Source organism: Mesitornis unicolor, unplaced genomic scaffold (genome assembly GCF_000695765.1).
Source record: "Mesitornis unicolor isolate BGI_N332 unplaced genomic scaffold, ASM69576v1 scaffold24061, whole genome shotgun sequence".
Lineage (NCBI taxonomy): Eukaryota > Metazoa > Chordata > Aves > Mesitornithiformes > Mesitornithidae > Mesitornis > Mesitornis unicolor.
In genome coordinates, this window is record NW_010164808.1 from 1 (window position 1) to 17,231 (window position 17,231).

The following is a 17,231-nucleotide window of genomic DNA, read 5'->3' on the forward strand; positions in this document are numbered from 1 at the left end:
TTTAAGCCCACTGCTGAACTGGTGATGTGGGTAGCAAAGCAAGCCCACTAAGCTTGATTTAAAATGCTCTCTTTATCCTGTCACTGCACTGCTTTTCCTTTTTCCAACCCAGGTGGATCGCTATACGCTGAGGAACGGCCGTCACATTATACTGCTGGCGGAGGGCCGACTGGTCAACCTGGGCTGTGCCATGGGTCACCCGAGCTTTGTTATGAGCAACTCCTTCACCAACCAGGTGCTGGCCCAGATTGAGCTGTGGACACATAGTGACAAATACGCTGTCGGAGTCCATTTCCTGCCAAAGAAGGTGAGTTAGGATAGCAAACACAAGCTTGTAAGAAGCCAACTTCAGGTGTGATTGTGTAGATTTATGTGCTTGAGTTCATTTTCCTACTGAATGTTGTTGAGGAGCTTCTGTCCCTCAGTGAATACTTGCCTTTGGTCATGCTGAGTGTGAAGTGGGTTGTTTTTTGTGGCTTATCTGTTGTGCAGAACTGGGACTTGTCTGTCACATGTGATAGGAATGTCCAGGCACTTTCTGGCTTCACTTGAGGCTATTCTTAAGGTACTGGGAAGTCCTGTGCTGCCTCAGGGCAGTCAAGGAGTTTCTCCCAGCCAACTTGTCCCTTCTGCTGAATGTCAGCATTCACAGCAAGCTTTCACATAACCTATCCAGCAGCAAGGTCTAGGGGGTTAGAGTTGAAGCTGGAGTGAAATTAGGAATCACTTTTACTGTGGTTGATAAAGTCTGGGTACCACTTGCACCTGAGCAGAGTTTATCACAATGTGGTCCTAATAGCTTCACAAAATATTGATGACACATTCCCTTGAGTTTCCCTTTAAGCTTACCTCTGCATTCTTTGTTCCTGAAAAAGTCTGGGCCATGTCACAACTCACAAATTCCTTTTATAAAACTAACCTGGCTTTACTTTTCCAAAACGAGCCTGAGAATTTGAGATGATCATTGAAGAAGATGCTGGAGTTAAATCCCATTGCCTTTGGAATGCAACCAGGTGTGAGACTAAATATGAAAATACTTTTCATTTGGGAAGTAGAGTGTGTAAGTTTGGGCTTACTTGTGAAGTGTTTGCTGAAGGACTTAAGCGTCCAAATCCATTAATAATCAAGCAAAGCATACCAGAAATGCTGCAGTTCATCAGCAAGCTGACACGTAATCATCTTCAAAGGAAAGATGTTTTGACAATTATCTCAAAAATGATAGTCCAGTATCGCTAATAAAATGTGGCTTCATCCTGTTCCCGAGTAACAATTTTTAGTAAGCATTCTTGAACTGGAGTTGAGAAGTAATGCCCAGATCAGTTATTTACAAACTGAGTTAGTGGAGCATATGGCAGTGATCTCTTCAGGTTCGTATACTGTGACAAAATGCTCTTTTTAACCTCTGTCCTCTCTAGAATTTCAAAGAATAAAGCAGCCACTTTGTCAGAACCAACAAAAGATGGGCAGAAAAGCTTTCTCTGATAATTTTTTTTGGCCAGTATCTTTCCTTGTTCTGTGCAGTAGCTTTGAGGTCCAAATGTAAAATTAAAGAATTAGCAAGTATCTTACATTGCATTTTGACTGCAAGGACATCACTTCAATGATCAGTTATTACCAGCATGCCCACAGTTTCTGGAAATCCAGGCAAACTGTTGTGCTGATGCTTTTGGCACCAAATCTGTCCATCCTTATTCTCAGCAATATGATTTTAAGGTAAGAATGTCAGCTTCCCTCCATGGTTTTAGTTCTGCCTTGTACATATTTGGCTGTGTTGGTTTTCGAGAGATGTTGGCAATTTTGCTACAAGGAGGTTGAGCTGCAGTGAATTGTACTCTGCACAGATGTAGGTTTTCACCTGGTTCATTAAAATGGGATTACTTCAGTTACATGTTACCACATGCCCTTTGATTGGGAAGTCTAGGACTCTTATTGAATCATTTAGGACTTGCTGGTTCACACAAGCTGAAGATCTGGCCTTTGATTGTTTCGATGATTTATTCTTCAAATATACTGGAACCTCTCCCATCTATTTAACTAGTATGGGGGAAATATTGCCAGTCTTTCCTGTGCTGCTGGAATGTAGACTGACTTTATATCTCTTTCCTTAGCAATGATCATTTGTATTTTACAGGGATTAGAAATGGTGAACAAGTCATGAAGCCCTAACATGGGATATCTGCAGAGGAGAAGTGGGGGTTTTCCCTGTATTAGAGCTTATCTAAAATTGTAAAGTGATAGTTTTGTATGTCCAAGTGTCTTTGTAGTGGGAATGTGACTGGGGCTTTACCATTCTACCAAACTGGATAGTCATGTCTTTGAATAGTTTGATCTCTGTTCTTGTAGGATGGATGTGAATGTGCATATGAGACTGAAACTGGCTTGATTGTATCAATTTGTCTGCCTCATTTAAGCTTAACTCGATTCCCTTGAAAGCATGGGGCTTTTCCATCTTCCTTGGTTTTCATATACTCACCTCTTGCTATTGACCATAGCTTCCTGAACTGAAAGGACTCCATTCTGCTCATATTCTTGTCTCAATGCTTTGTTTTCCAGCTGGATGAAGCTGTGGCTGCCGCTCATCTGGATAAACTGTGCGTGAAGCTGACAAAGCTGAGTGACAAGCAGGCCAAATACTTGGGTTTGTCAAGAGATGGGCCATTCAAGCCAGACCACTACAGATACTGAGCAGGTGGCACTACCCAAAGACCAAAGTGCAGGGCTAGAACCTTCCAAAGCTCTTGTATGTGCTGGGTTTCTGAGGACGAGCCCTTCACCATACTCCTCTGCGCTGCACAACCCCTCCCCTTCCCAAGGAAGTTTCAGGGCCTTATTTGTTACTGAAAGAGGGTCACTCTGACTCTTGGAATTAGAATTGGTTACTTAGCTAATGTCATGGTGAAAAGGATCCTGTGCACCTTTTATTGACTCCTAAAGTCTCAATAAAAGGGGAGCAGGACAGAAGATTGCTAAATGAAAGGCATATCCTTGTCAAACGCATGGCTGACAGCCTCTTTGACCAGTCTGACCAGTAAGACGTGGAATGGTTTCTACAGGGATGTGCTTTCTGCCATGCCCTGCTCAAATTAGATGAATCCTATTAGCCTGAGGAGAGGTGAGACAAGAGGGATGTTTTTCTAGCAGCCTTCTAGTGTGTTGTGAGCGACTGAGAAGCCCCTGAGGGGATGGTTAAGTTTAGGGACCTTGTTTGATCCTCTGAAAGCAGCAGCAGCACACTTCCACCCTCAACTTGATTTTTTCTGAGTTGTCATGTCTGCTGTATCTTGTTTGTCACCGACTCAAAGTGCTTTTATTAAAGATCTGACGTGGCCTGACTTGTTTTGTGTAGTGAGATGCTTTGGGTTTTGCCATGGATTTGTTTACTTTTGTGTGATCCTTAAGCTACTGAAAATATTTAATGTATCCACGTGGGGTTTTCTCAAGGCAAAAGCTGGGGCTAGCCTGCATCATACACTTGAGCTGGGAAAAACTGTTCCTCAGGTTATTTAAATATTTGAGGGGCTGAATCTTTGAAGAAAAAACACACTTTCCCTCTGCCCACACAGATTTATCTCCATGTGTGGAATATTGCGTCCAATTCTGGGCCCCTCAGTTCAAGGACAGGAACTGCTGGAGAGAGTCCAGCGTAGGGCTACAAAGATGATCAAGGGAGTGGAGCATCTCCCTTCTGAGGAGCGGCTGAGGGAGCTGGGGCTCTTTAGTTTGCAGAAGAGGAGACTGAGGGGAGACCTCATTCATGTTTATAAATATTTAAAGGGTGAGTGTCACGAGGATGGAGCCAGGCTCTTCTTGGTCACAAACAATGATAAGACAAGGGGTAACAGACACAAACTGGAACACAGGAGGTTCCACTTCAATTGGAGAAGAAACTTCTTCTCAGTGAGGGTGACAGAGCCCTGGCCCAGGCTGCCCAGAGAGGTTGTGGAGTCTCCTTCTCTGCAGACATTCAAAACCCACCTGGACGCCTTCCTGTGTAACCTCATCTGGGTGTTCCTGCTCCGGCAGGGGGATTGGACTGGATGAGCTTTGGAGGTCCCTTCCGATCCCTAACGGTCTGGGATTCTGTGTCATGGAAATCCTGTTCAGTCAACATTATACAGCATGGTCTGGGGTGAAAGTGTGAAGTGGGAACAAAAGCAAGGTTCAGGGTTCCCAGTAATAAAGTAGGGCTAAACCAAACCTGGTTACCACACTGCCAAAAGTTCTTGTTTAATGGTGTGTCCAGTTAAAGTTTGCTTTTTAACAATTCAGTAATTTGCACTGGCCTGCTGCATTTAGCGCAGTTATGCTGTCCCAGGACAGTAATGAGCACCATTTCTTGGGTGGTGCTTGAACCTGGTGGTGAAATGAAATAAATGAAAGATTGTACTCCTGGTCTTGAGACAAGGTCTGATTTGGTCAAGAAGAGTAATCGCACATTTCCTCATATGTCTTTCACATTCCTTTTCTGTTAATGCTTTCCTTATTGTTACCAGTGAAAATACCATTTTCTTTAAATACGACAGCCCTGTTTTCCCTCCACTGAGTCAGGTGTGGTAAGAGAGTACAGACTGCACGTTTTTCTCCATTTATCTCAACCAGATACCCTACTCTGACTTTTACAAAGCCCCTGATTTGCAATACAGTCTTGCTCTGTATCCTGCTCTGGGTTTTTTTGCACAGCTGGATGTGCTGGGGAATGGAGATCGATGGAGGTGCACAGAGAGCCTTAGGGAATAGGGCTCAGTGTGAGTAGAGGACAAAGGATGGGTAAATGAACATCCAGTGATAACTGAGTCACGACTGAGCTTGTTTTCATAGCAGTGGTTCTTCTTGAACATGATACGAAGTTTCTCAGGAGCGAATTGTGGTTTTTTTAGCTTTTGAGGCTTCAAATCAAATGTCATAAATGTACACTGTAAAGCCTCAGTAGTTTTGCAGGAGCATTGTTTGCCACTGAACAACTTTGCATAACTATACCAATTAAACTTAAGGTTTATTCCTTTTTTTCAAGTCACTAACCCTTTATGAGTGCTTGCCTTTTGCATGCCAGCTTGGAAGAAAGCAAAACCAAACGAAAGACTGAAAGAAGAAAAAAGTCCTGTGGAAAAATACTTCCAGAAGTGAATAGGATGAAGGTAAAAAGGGTTTAAGGTTCTGCAGCATCCTTTGAACTGGATGGGGACTGACATCCCTTCTGCTTGTCTGATTCCCTGAAATTTCCTAGCGGAGAGAGATTAAAATCTTGAGGATGTTTAGGAAGTCTGTAGCAAAGTTTTTACTGTTTGCTCCATCTGTAGAGCCCAGAGAACACTTTTCAGCAAAGCTGTTACTTTTCTGTAGCGCTCTGGTTTTGGTTTCAACAACCGGAAAATCATTTCCGTAAGGTGATGTTAAATGAGCTGTGTTCCTAGGCACGTGCTGCTGTAACCCTGATGGAACTGCAGCATCTTAGCTGCAATATTACAGATGGGAGAGGTACCTTTAAATGCTGGGTAATCAGACCTTGTTTTGCACGTATCTGTTTTGCATTATTAACTTGATTCCCACTCAGAACAAATGTTTGGTGCTCCTGGCTTTTCCTCCCATCCAAAACTTGCTTCCTATGTGTATTTTATTAACTGGATCCAAACTCTTTTTGGCAGTGAAGGCCTTTGCCTGTGGTGCTGCCTGGTGTGTCACCGAGATGCCATTCTGCAGATACAGAGTGACATCGCTGACCAAAATCTTGCACTTGGAAGATAACAGTCGTGATGGAGGGATGTCAAACAAAGTGAAGAGAATAAGGGGAAATAAAATCTCTGGTATAGTCATTTAGTGCTCCAAATATTTGCTTCCCAAATGGAGAAATTATATTATGAATTGAATCACAGCTTTATAGCGAAGAGGTCTTTTAAATACTAAATATTAAAACCTTATAGCTTAAAGTGGTCTGGCTCTGCCAGATACTTGGGGGCCTTTTCAGAGTGAAGGACCCGTGGCTGTTGAATTACTCTGAATGCATCTGCTCCTATTCCCATTCAAGAAGACTTCAAGAATTGCTGTCTTTCACCAACAGATGAAAGACCATTAGCCTTTAATGAGCTTATATTGGTTTATTTTTTAAATGCCACACTAGTTTGCTAGAGAACACAAGGAAGAGTGAGGCTGTGTATTCTCATGGTTGATTCCTGGCTGTTTTAAGATGTATAATACTGTGGTTTATCTGCTCAAGGCAGCTGTGCAGAATGAAGGGAAGCCCTTACGAGATCACGAATGGCATTTTAGCTGAGGGAACTGCCAAAAATAGCAAGGGTCCCTCCAGAAAACACTGTTGTTAACTCAGTCCACCTGGTGGTACAGAGTGAGCCGTGGCGTTGTTTAGTAAAGTATATTAAAGTCAATAGAAGATTTCCCCCGATTCAAAGGGTCCTGAACTGGATCACTAGGGAGGGTGTATTTTTGTCTTTTCCTGCCTTTATGTGTACTAAATGAATGCCACATGTGAGTTGTGTTGTGACACTATTACAGCCATTTTAGGATGCTCGTATTTCAGGCCAGGATTTCATCTCAAAGGATTTCCTGGACAGAAATACGTGTGCATATGCCACGCAGCAATTGTACTATTGGGTTTTGGTTTTTTTTTTCATTTTACTGAAAAATCTTGCAGAAATGACTAAAGCCTCCTCCTTCTTATGGGAGAAGAACTTAGCCATATGTTGGCCATCTGCACATCATCTGAGAAGTCTGCCAATAAAATCTGGAGAATAGAGGAAATAAGAGAGAAAATTTTCATAGCTCTCTTATCTCCTTCAACTATAACCACGCAAGAAGCAGAAAATAGTTGTGTTTATTCTGGAGGACCAGAAAAACCTAAACTAGGGTGGCATGGCTGATGTTTGAGCATCTTGGCCCCCAAAGCAGGGTGACTTTTCTGGGGAAGGGGAAGAAAATGCCACCAAATCCTCTCTAGGTATAAAACTGCTCTTGCTGTTTCTCAATGTACTGGAAATAGCGAATTAACAACAGAGCTGCAAGTGCCTGCTGACTTCAGGATCTTCAGTGTTGGATCTGAAGAAATGGGGAGCGTTGTTAAAGCATGTTAGATAGAGAAGTTATCAGCAGAACACGTCAGGATCTCTGAGCTGGAGCTTGCTGGAGCAGGTATTGCCTTTTTTGTTGTGTTCAAGAGCGGCATTAAGCACGTTACAAATAATGAGAGATTCCAACAGATCCTGTATCTGGCTGTGTAGCTCATTTGGGTGAGGAGCTACAGGATTTCACTTCATTTCACAGGCTTAAGAAGCTGCTAAGAGTGAGGAAACCCAGTGCGGGTCAGTTGTGCGTGTTCCCATGCTCTGTGCTATACCTGCATTGACAGGAGCTGATGATGCCATTGAAAAATACCCAGTGCAGCCTATTTTCTTTTTCAGCCCTGATTCTGTAACTCACAGCCATGCCTCTGTGAGTTCAACAGGACGCTGGCTGTGAACAAAAGCTGAATGGGTGAATTTAGTGTGTTTATAAAGTCACTTCTGGCATAGAATGGTCTAATTCAGCTTGAAAGGCTTTGATGAAAAAAGTTGTGATTTAATGCTGCTTTTTTTTGCAATGGCCTTTGCTGTCATTTGATGTCTACACCCACAGAGTGAGTGACCTCAGGGCTGTGGTATCTCATGAATAGTGTCCCCCCTGAGGAGCGTGCTTGCCGTAGGACCAAGATGATGTAACTTTTGCTCTGTCAAATGGAGCTCCCGCAGAGTCAGCTTTGGGCATGGCACATGCAAGTTCTTCCTTGGCTCCTCGATTTGGCTACACAAATCTCCATCTGCTGCTCCTGTAATTCATTTCATGAGGTTCGCGCTATCTCTGCGTCTCACAGGGACTTCACTGAATCTTTCATCACCCTCAGCCAAAGCAGCATCACAGAAAATGTTGATTCACCTATAGAACTCGGGTAAGTTTTTCTATTTTCTATCAACTCTTTCTTTTTCTATGAGAAAATCCTAAAAACTGATATAGAGACTTATTTATTTTTCTTCTGGGATCTCCCAGACAGTTTCAGTAATAAACTTAGACAATTATGAGAAGTTTCGAGCTAGTTTGGTGTAGTCATGAAGATGTTCATCCTACCATCTGTTTTATCCATCCAAACTTGGATTTTATGGTCTTTGAGTGTGACAAAAAGCAATCAAGTCAAGACTTTGGATGGGAAAAGGCTTTTAAATTCACACAAGATAGGCGATATTCGGAAAAGCTAATAGTGATTTATTTGTCCTGCTAAGCTGTAGTTAAGGTAAAATTTCCATTAGTGTCATGGAGCAAACTGACTCTCATGGAGCAATACTGGGTCTGTCTTAAGCCTGACTCCCAATGTGTTTTCAGTGGAGACCTCTTGGTGTGTGACAACTAAAAATGAAACACTCCATCTTTGTCATGTGTACGTTTTATCATCTGTGTGCTCATCAGCATCTCAGGTCAGTCCCTTAGGGAGCTCTTACAAACTCCTCAATATAAATATCTGTTCAAACTAAATACAGGAAGCAAATATGAAGTGTACATGCTTTACTGATTTCTGTATCCTATCAATACCTCATACAACGTGATCTTTACCCAGAAAAGTAAAGTCATGAAGGCTAATAACAATTTCAGAGTAATTAGATATATTCTTTGGTGTGATAGATGAATGGCAAAGAAAGCATAACCTCTTTCTAATCAATTCCAGTTACAAGAAAGGCTTATTAATAAATCAGATTTGTCAAAATGCACTACATATAAATGCTATATTAAAAAGTATGTGCATGTATGTTGAAAGACAAATCCCCTCATTCTCATATTGAAAGAAACTTTCCTCTTCCTTCATGGTGTACATGCACTGTCCTGTACTTTGCTGGTTCAGCTTCCGTGTCTCCCAGCTCCTCAGGGTGGGTCTTGGCTGTGGTTGACGTCTTCGTTAATGGTCTGGATGATGGGGTGAATCATAAACACCCTTGGGAAGTCTGTATATGACCCAAAATTGGAAGGAGTGGCTGGTCCACCAGAGGATTGTGCTGCCATCCAGAGGGACCTTCACCATTTGGAGATATGGCCTGACAGGACCCCCATGCAGCTCAACAAGGAGAAGTGCAGGTCCAGAAGCTCAGCCAAAAAGGACCTGGGAGGTCCTGGTGAACACTGAGGTGAACACAAGCCAGCAATGAAGACAAATGGTGTCCTGGGCTGCGTGAAGAGGACTGTCACCAGCAGGTCAAGGAGGTGATGATTCCTCTCTGCTCAGCACTGGTAAGGCCACATCTGAATTACTGCGTCTAATTTGGAGCTCCCCTGTGCAAGAAAGCCATGGACGTGCATGGCACAGGTTACCCAAGGCAGTTGTGGAGTCTCCAATATCTTGGAGATATTCAGAAGCTGTCTGGACGTGGTCCTGGGCAGTCCACTCTGGGTGGCCCTGCTTGGGCAGGGGTTGGAGCAGGAGACTTCCAGAGGTCCCTGCCATCCCCAGCCGTTCGGTGACTGCAGAGCTGGAGTGGGAGCTGCTGGCCAGAGAGCAGCTGCTTGTTTGGTTTCTGGCTCCTTCCCTTTCCTCCTGCTCCCCTCCACCCTGGTAAAACAGCATTTTTCTGACCAGCTGGACACTCCAGTAAGGAAATGTTATTGTTTCCACAATGTGTGATTATTGATACGATTTTAGTATCAACCAAGGACAATTTCTTATGAGAATTTTGAAACAACTTGATGGGAACCTACACCTTTATATGTAGTAAAAGAAGGGGGCAAGTTCTGTTTCCTAAGGCCCTTGTAATATAGAATCCTTCCTTCTCATCCTCGTTTTATCATATCTGAGTGGCTGCCAGATTCCTCAGCCAGGATATCTGACTAAAAATCATACTTATGTACATTGAAAAGAATTCAAGCTTGCATCATATATGACAGCTGATGTATTTTATAAAGATAAGGAACACACATCCTGTCGTCATTTGGGCTCTGATTAGATTAATCTCTGTCATCTATATATATATGTCTAAGCTGAACAAATATTTCTGTCAACATCTGACCTATGGTTTGAGCTCTGGGCTTCGGATTGATTATTAGAAGAAAAAAGTTCCTATGGCTTGGTCCCCTTTAGGGTGTCATCTGCAGCATCCTTGCCTGCCTGGAGGATTTTTGTAGCCCCCAGCAGTGCTTACAAATAAATCAGTGAAGACATTTCCTCTCTATTAGACCTGTACAGAGCATGGGAAAAATCAGGATTTGGATTAGAAATCCGTGGTCAGGAACAGCTCACAGCAGTTAGACAGGTTCTGGGTCTGCTCCCTCCTGTGACCGACCACATCTCCTGGTGCTTTGACCAAAGGGCTTTCCCCTGTGCCATCTTGGGGAGCTCAAGATGAAGGCAAAGAGCTTCAAGAAGAAAAGAGAGATGTTTTCTAGACACCTGTTTGCTGCTGCCTTGAGCTTCATCCACACTTCAGAGCTGTTTCTGAGCCTTTAAGGGTTGATACAGCATTTGATAACTTGATTTTTTTTTTCCTGTGGTCACTGGTTGCATGCAGCACATGGAGACCACCACCTAAATCCATGCTTGGGGTAGGTGCTGTGAGTTGCCCATAGTAAGAATGGCCTAAGAAAGTTTGGTTGCTCTTAATGGTTCCCTTCAAGATGTACGTGTGGGATATACATTTGCTGATCTTTCCTTTCTTCCTCATAGTCCTGGATGTGTTCCTGTGTCCTTGGCAGCAGAAGAGGGGTTGAGAACTCCATTCCTATGGATACAGCTGGGGAAAAGCTTCTGATTTTGAAGTCATGAGGCACAGATACATTCAGGGTTCAAATACACACATCTATTATACACCTTGGAGATGCTGGTTTCTGGTGGGATGACTAAAAGCTCTGGAGGTGGATGTACTGATGCTCAGCTGGGGATGGTTAAAAAAAATACCTTACTGTTTTAGGTCTGTTCTTTCCAGTACAATAACCTACAGGAATTCTTGTCCTGATTTTTGCTGAATGTCTGAAAATTGAGGTAACCCCAAACCCTGCCTTTTCTGCATGGTATTTTGGCTGTGCTGGAAGCTGCTGCTGTCCTTGTGGGCAAACCCAAGGTTTGGTCCCTCACTGGGTTATCCAGTCCTGTTGTAGTGTGGCTGTTTGCGCCCCACTGGTGCAGGTTTTGTGGTGCTGGATAGACAACACTGCAGTCTGTGGTTAATATGACCCTGAAAAAAATACCCTAAACCAACACAACCCCAGAATTATTCTTAAAACACAGGTCAGTTTTGCGAAAAGTACTTGTTCGATGTCAGTCTCCCCAGTTGTCTGCTCCTTGAGAAAACCATCTTGTTTATGATAGCCTTAACCCCACGAAAAAGGAAAAGAGTCCATTTAATTTTAAGTGGGGCAAATCCAAGCTGCCAGCTTCAAAGCTCTCTACTTTGATGGCTACACGCATGGGGCAGTTTGAAATGCACACTCGAGAAGCTAATAAAAGACAGAAGCCTGATTGTGTTCCCAGTTTGGCTTAGCACTTTGGGTTTAGCAGTAGACATTGGCAGATGGTCTGAAAAATTCGGCATTTGCACAAAGCACAGTAGTTGCAACACGAATTCAAGTGTGGTTTGCAGGTTTTGAAGTTGGGCACGCAGTCAGCAGCTGGTGTGGGCCTTGGTTTCGGAGGTGCCTTCAGTTGAGCATTTTTCTAGAAGGAAAAACACGAGAATTCTTGTAAGTGTAAAATGAACGTGGGTCAGAACACAGAGTGGGTGCAGAGAAAGTGAACCATGGGAGCTTCTGACTGGAGATGGAACCATAGGATGTGTTGGGTTGGAAGGGACCTTTACAGCTCCTCCAGTCCAACCCCTGCAGTGAGCAGGGACATTGGTACCAGATCAGGTTGCTCTGAGCCCCATCAAGCCTGGCCTTGAATATCTCCAGGGATGGGGCCTGCACCACCTCTGGACAACCTGTGCAAGTGATCGACCACCTCATGGGGAAGAGCTTTTTCCTCATATCCAACCTAAATCTACTCTTTTCTAGTTTAAAACCATCACCCCTCATGCTACTGTTCCATGCCCCAGTGAACAGCTCTTCCCCACCTTTCAGGTCCTGGAAGGTCGCTATAAGATCCTCCTGGAGCCTTCTCCAGGCTGAATAACCCCAACTCTCTCAGCCTGTCTTCATAGCAGAGCTGCTCCAGCCCTTGGATCATCTTTGTGGCCTCCTCTGGCCCCGCTCCAGCACTTCAATGCCCTTTTTATGTTGGGGACTCCAAAGCTGGACACAGAACTGCAGGTGAGGTCTGACCAGAGCAGAGCAGAGAGGCAGAATCCCCTCCCTGGCCCTGCTGGCCACACTTCTTGTGAAGCAGCCCAGGATGGGGTTGGTTTCTGGGCTGCAGATGCACACTGGCCTTCAGATGAGTTGGTGGTCACTAGCAGTGAGACCTACATTAGTGGCAATATAGAGATGTGGTGGGACCAGGTCATTGGAAATGCCAGCTTGAGACCCACCTACCAAGCAAAACGGTAGAGCTCAGGAGCCCCATATTTTAGGCAATTAGAAATCTGACTGGATATAGAGTTGGCAAATGCTTTGTAGGGAAGAATCCCAGAATCATTAAGGTTGGAAGAGACCTCTAAGATCATCAAGTCTGACCATCAACCCAACCCCACCATGGCCACTAAATGTGGCAGCAGTGAAGAAAGGGACCCAAGAATCTGCAAAGACTACGATGTTATCAGTAAAACAAAGTCAGGAATACTCTTGGATCCTCAGACTTTTCAGATGAAAGAGTGAAACCTCCCTGTCAGCCTGTGGGGCTGGCACCCATGTTGTCTCCAGTGCGACGAGGCTGAGGGGAGGTGACTTGGCAATGCTCTACCCTAACCCTAGTGGGTTTGTCAAGCTGCCTTTTAATTTTAAGGCAAAATGTGCTGTGGTCTCTAAAGCTTTAGGAGCTTTTAAGCCAAAATACTTAGACAAAGATTGATCACAAGGATCACTCCTTTAAGCTGAAGGTGGATGATGTCCTGAGGCCCCTTTAAACCTGGGTCAGGCTGTGGATTTAGGAGGTGTTTCAAGGAAGGTTAACCACACGACATCAATTAGAAAGGAAAAGAAGGAGCTCTTTTTTTATAGACTGGTTTGTCTATAAATACCACCATGACATATTAAAAATAGAAATGCTATTTTTTTACTCTTCCAGACAATCTTTAAGAGACAAGAGTCCAGCCCGTGTAATGCTTCACATTTGAGACTTATGGGTAACAACACATTAAGGAAATCTCTCAGCCTGAATCTGCTGATCAGATAAAATTATTAATATTTTCAACCAAATACTAACTTCTTTGTAAGCTTCCACCTGATTTTTTTGGCACCTGCAGTTACAAATCAGCAGACACTGAGTCTGTGTCCCCAGGCTGCAGAGCATGGACCACTAGCCCACATGATGGGACTGGGAATGACGCCTCTTTATGGCACATACCTAAATAATTTCACAAATACTTCAAGAAGCTCAAGGTTCAAGTGCCTTTGTGTACGAGAGGACTGTGAGGAGCAAAACGAAAACCATCAAGATCCCCCAAACCCAAGCAGTTACTTCTAACTAATCTAAGATGATACAGTTTTCTTTCCACTATCAATGTTTCGTATCTGTTTGTACAGTATTTAGAGCTTTGAACTGTATGTAAATTAAATAAATGGCTGCAAAAGCTTTGCCAATGAATGCACTGAGGAAAACTACAGGAGTAAGAAACAGTTTGAATTCAACACTGTTTTCTGAACAGCCACCTACCTTGGAAGATTTCTTGCTCTCGGCCTCTTTCCTGCTGAAAAAAAATTCTGGGATCTTTTAGTTAAATCTTCAAGGAGAACAGCACAACATAATGTTAAATCAATTTTATAGCACGGCATTTGACTGAGATAAATACTGTTTTTGTGTGAGAGAAGGCAGCTACCTTGCGTTGTCAGTGTGTGCTTTGCAGTGAAGACGTTCGTCTCTAGGAGCCGTCCTTGCTCCCACACCGCTTGTGAAAAGCAGAAGAGCACCAATGGGGGTGTTTGAGGAGGGCTTTTTGACACATCGTTTGGTCAGATGTCAAGAAGGGAAATAATTAATATTAATTTACTAAAATTAAAGTTCTTTGTGGAAAAGATGGGGGTACTTCTCCATGTTAGTCACGTGAACAAAAATAGGAAAAAAAGCCTTTAAAATTCCATAGTTTTTTCTGCTAAAAGGTGGTGTTACCTGCATAATTTTGGCAAGAATTAACAAGCATACATTTGTTTTTGTAAGCAAAAACCTCTCTCTTTCATAAATAAATTGATGGTATCAGGAGGGGAGAGGAGGCTGTGGTTATTCAAACACTCAATATTTGCTCTAAATGACTTGTTTCTGTGGCGGTGATGGGAGAAACCTGCCAGCCTTTTGCCATGGCACTGTTGTTGTGGTAAATATTACCACAGGTAATGGTAATTATATACCATTATAAAATACCTCAAGTGTGGCAAGGCTTTTGCAGGGGCTGTGGGTAGAGGGAGCAGGGGCAGCGCTGAAGCAGCCACCTCCGTGCCTGCTTTTTCCAGCTGCTTTTCCCTGTTTGCAGTAGTTTCTCCCATTTCCACCCGTCTCCATCCTCTGAGAGACCGTATCCAAGTCGCCATGCATTAATGCACACTTTTGATTAATTTTCCTTTAGTTTATCCCGTTACCATTCAATTATTTTAGATAAGTGACAGAGGTAATGAGGCAACTGGTTGTCTGCAATAAAACCCAGAAAGGTTTGCATGTGTGCCATTTTGGCTGCAAAATAAACTATTGCAAAACTTAGCTCAGATTCTATTGAATGAGGAAAAAAAGGAATGATTTGTCTCAGTTTTACTGCTCCCTTTGTGTTTTTCTGATTTTCTTGAGGGATGAGGTAGTGAAGGACCAGACCAGGCTCTCACCTTGGAACAAGGGGGCTGCAGAAAGTCCTTGGGACACCCCTGGAAATGCCTTGTGCCCCAAAAAAGTGAGTGCAGCCCTGGCCAACAGGGAGTTTTGCATCTGTATCTTCCTTTTTGGAATAGTCAGCTACCTTGGATGTCTGCTGGCAAAGCCATATGGCATGACACAACCTTTCTGCCATGTTTAGGCACGGGTGCTTTTTTGGGAGAAGATAAGAGAAGTAATCTGATTTTTCTGTATTTTGTGTCCCTGGTTTTAATTGGAATAAATAAATTATTGGAAATGTGAGATTGAAGGCATCTGGGATCATGAAATTATATGTCTTGGGAGGCTGCAGAACTGTGCAAATTTAATGAACTTGCAGTGAAACAACCCTGAATTAATTCAAGATTCAGAGGTTCACATTTCATTGGAAATGTATGCGTGGGGCAACTGTTTCTCCTTAAAGAAACCTTGTCCTGAGTGAGAATGCAGAGAAAATACAGGAAACAAGGCCAGAAACCAACCTGCTTTAAGCGAAAGTCCTTAAAGCTCCTCCTGCAGAAAGGAGCTAAACAGCAGAAGTTTTAATTTGAATTACTAAAATGTTGACACAGTTATGAATGATGTTCTGCAGCGAATTATCCCCAAATACCTGTGAGTTTCTTGCAAGAAAAATGTTGGTTTAAATTACAATGAAGGAGTTACAGATGGTCACCTCCCAGTGATGGTAGGGACAGAGCTCGCCCTGTTTTGGATCTGTAGACACCCTCTGGCTCTCCCTTGCAGTGCTATTTTGTTCCCCTGGTTAAATTTTGCATGGCACACAGGGAAACTGAGGTCAGATTAATATCTTAGAGATCTGCTGATTTCTCTGCCATGAGAGTAGATCCTAAAAAAAACCAAGTTACGTTCACTTTCTCTATTTGCATTAGACTTTCAAAGGAAGGTTGAGAAGATTAATGCCTGTATTAATGGGAAAACACTTCAGTATAAAGAGACTTACAGTGTGATAGGACCTGAAGTGAAACCTGCAAAAGTAAAATAAGTTGTCTGATTATTAATTTGTTGGGTTTATTTTAATTCTAAATTGTGGTTTGCCTCAATTGCCGTTCTTGGATGCTGTGGCTGCGTTGCCACTGCAGCCCTGCACACTACTAAGGCGTCTGTGTGACCTGCAATGTTGCAGTAAGCTGGGAAAATAACCCACGTTAATCACCAGCTGTATTTTCTGCAAGTCTTGCTAATTTGGCACCGAATGCAGGTTTTACTGACCTACAATGGAGATGGGGGGGAGGTCTTGGAGGTTCATTTTGCTGCCCCTCGACAGGTTGCACTCTGTCTTCTCCTCAATCGCCATGTGGGAATCGGCGGCTCTGAGCAAAGCGTAGCAGAGCAACAGGCTTAGGAAGAGGCTCTTGCTTTCCATCCTGGGGAGGAAAAAGTCCATTGTCAGGAAAACCAAAGCTGGTCAAAACCTGCATGTAGAAGGGACGCAAGGACACGAATCTCAGCAATGGGTTTCGGTCACGTTGTGCCGCTTCAGCAACAAAAGCCTTGACAACTCTTTTATTTCCAGCCTCTGATACTGGAAAACCTGAGATTGCAGTTGTCTGAGTGGAAAAATGCTGTCTCAAATGCAACTCTCTTAGGTGGCCTTTTTTTTCCCTGATTCTTTCCTCAAAAGGCTGTGAGCGAGTTCTCCCCACTGAGTTTTACAGTGTTCTTTATTGTGTGACAAAGGGGAGGAAAGCTTCTGCTGTCACTTTTGACCAGCTCAATCCAGAAAATCTTGTTTAAAAATTTGTGCTAGAAAGCCTAGAAAAATAATAATAACTTAAAAAAAATACACAAACTGTGTATTCCTAATATTCCTATTATTTTTCTACATTTAACAATAAGTAACGAAATAATATCTTCTTTTATTACGCCCTGATGTGACTGCTCTGATCCCACAGTGAGTCATGGCTATAATTCATGCGAGTTATTAAAGGCCCAGTGCTGTAAAGCATTTATGGGCCTTAGGGTTTAAGTATGTATTTAATAACCTCTAAGATGCAACAAAGTCTGAGGGATTTGAGCTTACTTATGGAGAAACCTGAGCTTTGCAGATTGTGGCCATCCACCTCGGAGGAAAGCCACCAGCCCTGGCTGACCTCTGCAGGACGCGGTGCAGCTGTATGGGGACATGGAGCACGTCCCCGTCCTCTTTTCTTGCAGGTCCTTAACGCTGTGGAAGTTTGTAGTTGGTTTTTATTTCCATCTGCGTCAGTTTTGTGCTTTGTCAGAGTTATGGGAGCCTTCACCAAAGGCACTGCCAGCCTCCAGATTT

The 17,231-nt window shown here is 43.3% G+C and overlaps 1 protein-coding gene across 1 annotated transcript; it reads right to left on the reverse strand.

Moving 5' to 3' along the window:
• Positions 1–11,480: 11,480 nt before the first annotated feature.
• Positions 11,481–16,379, reverse strand: ASIP (agouti signaling protein). Its single transcript, XM_010194440.1, is given in 4 exon segments — positions 11,481–11,671; positions 13,766–13,804; positions 13,807–13,832; positions 16,175–16,379. Coding segments are annotated over 4 exon segments (417 nt in total). The 5' UTR covers positions 16,350–16,379; the 3' UTR covers positions 11,481–11,494.
• Positions 16,380–17,231: the final 852 nt, after the last annotated feature.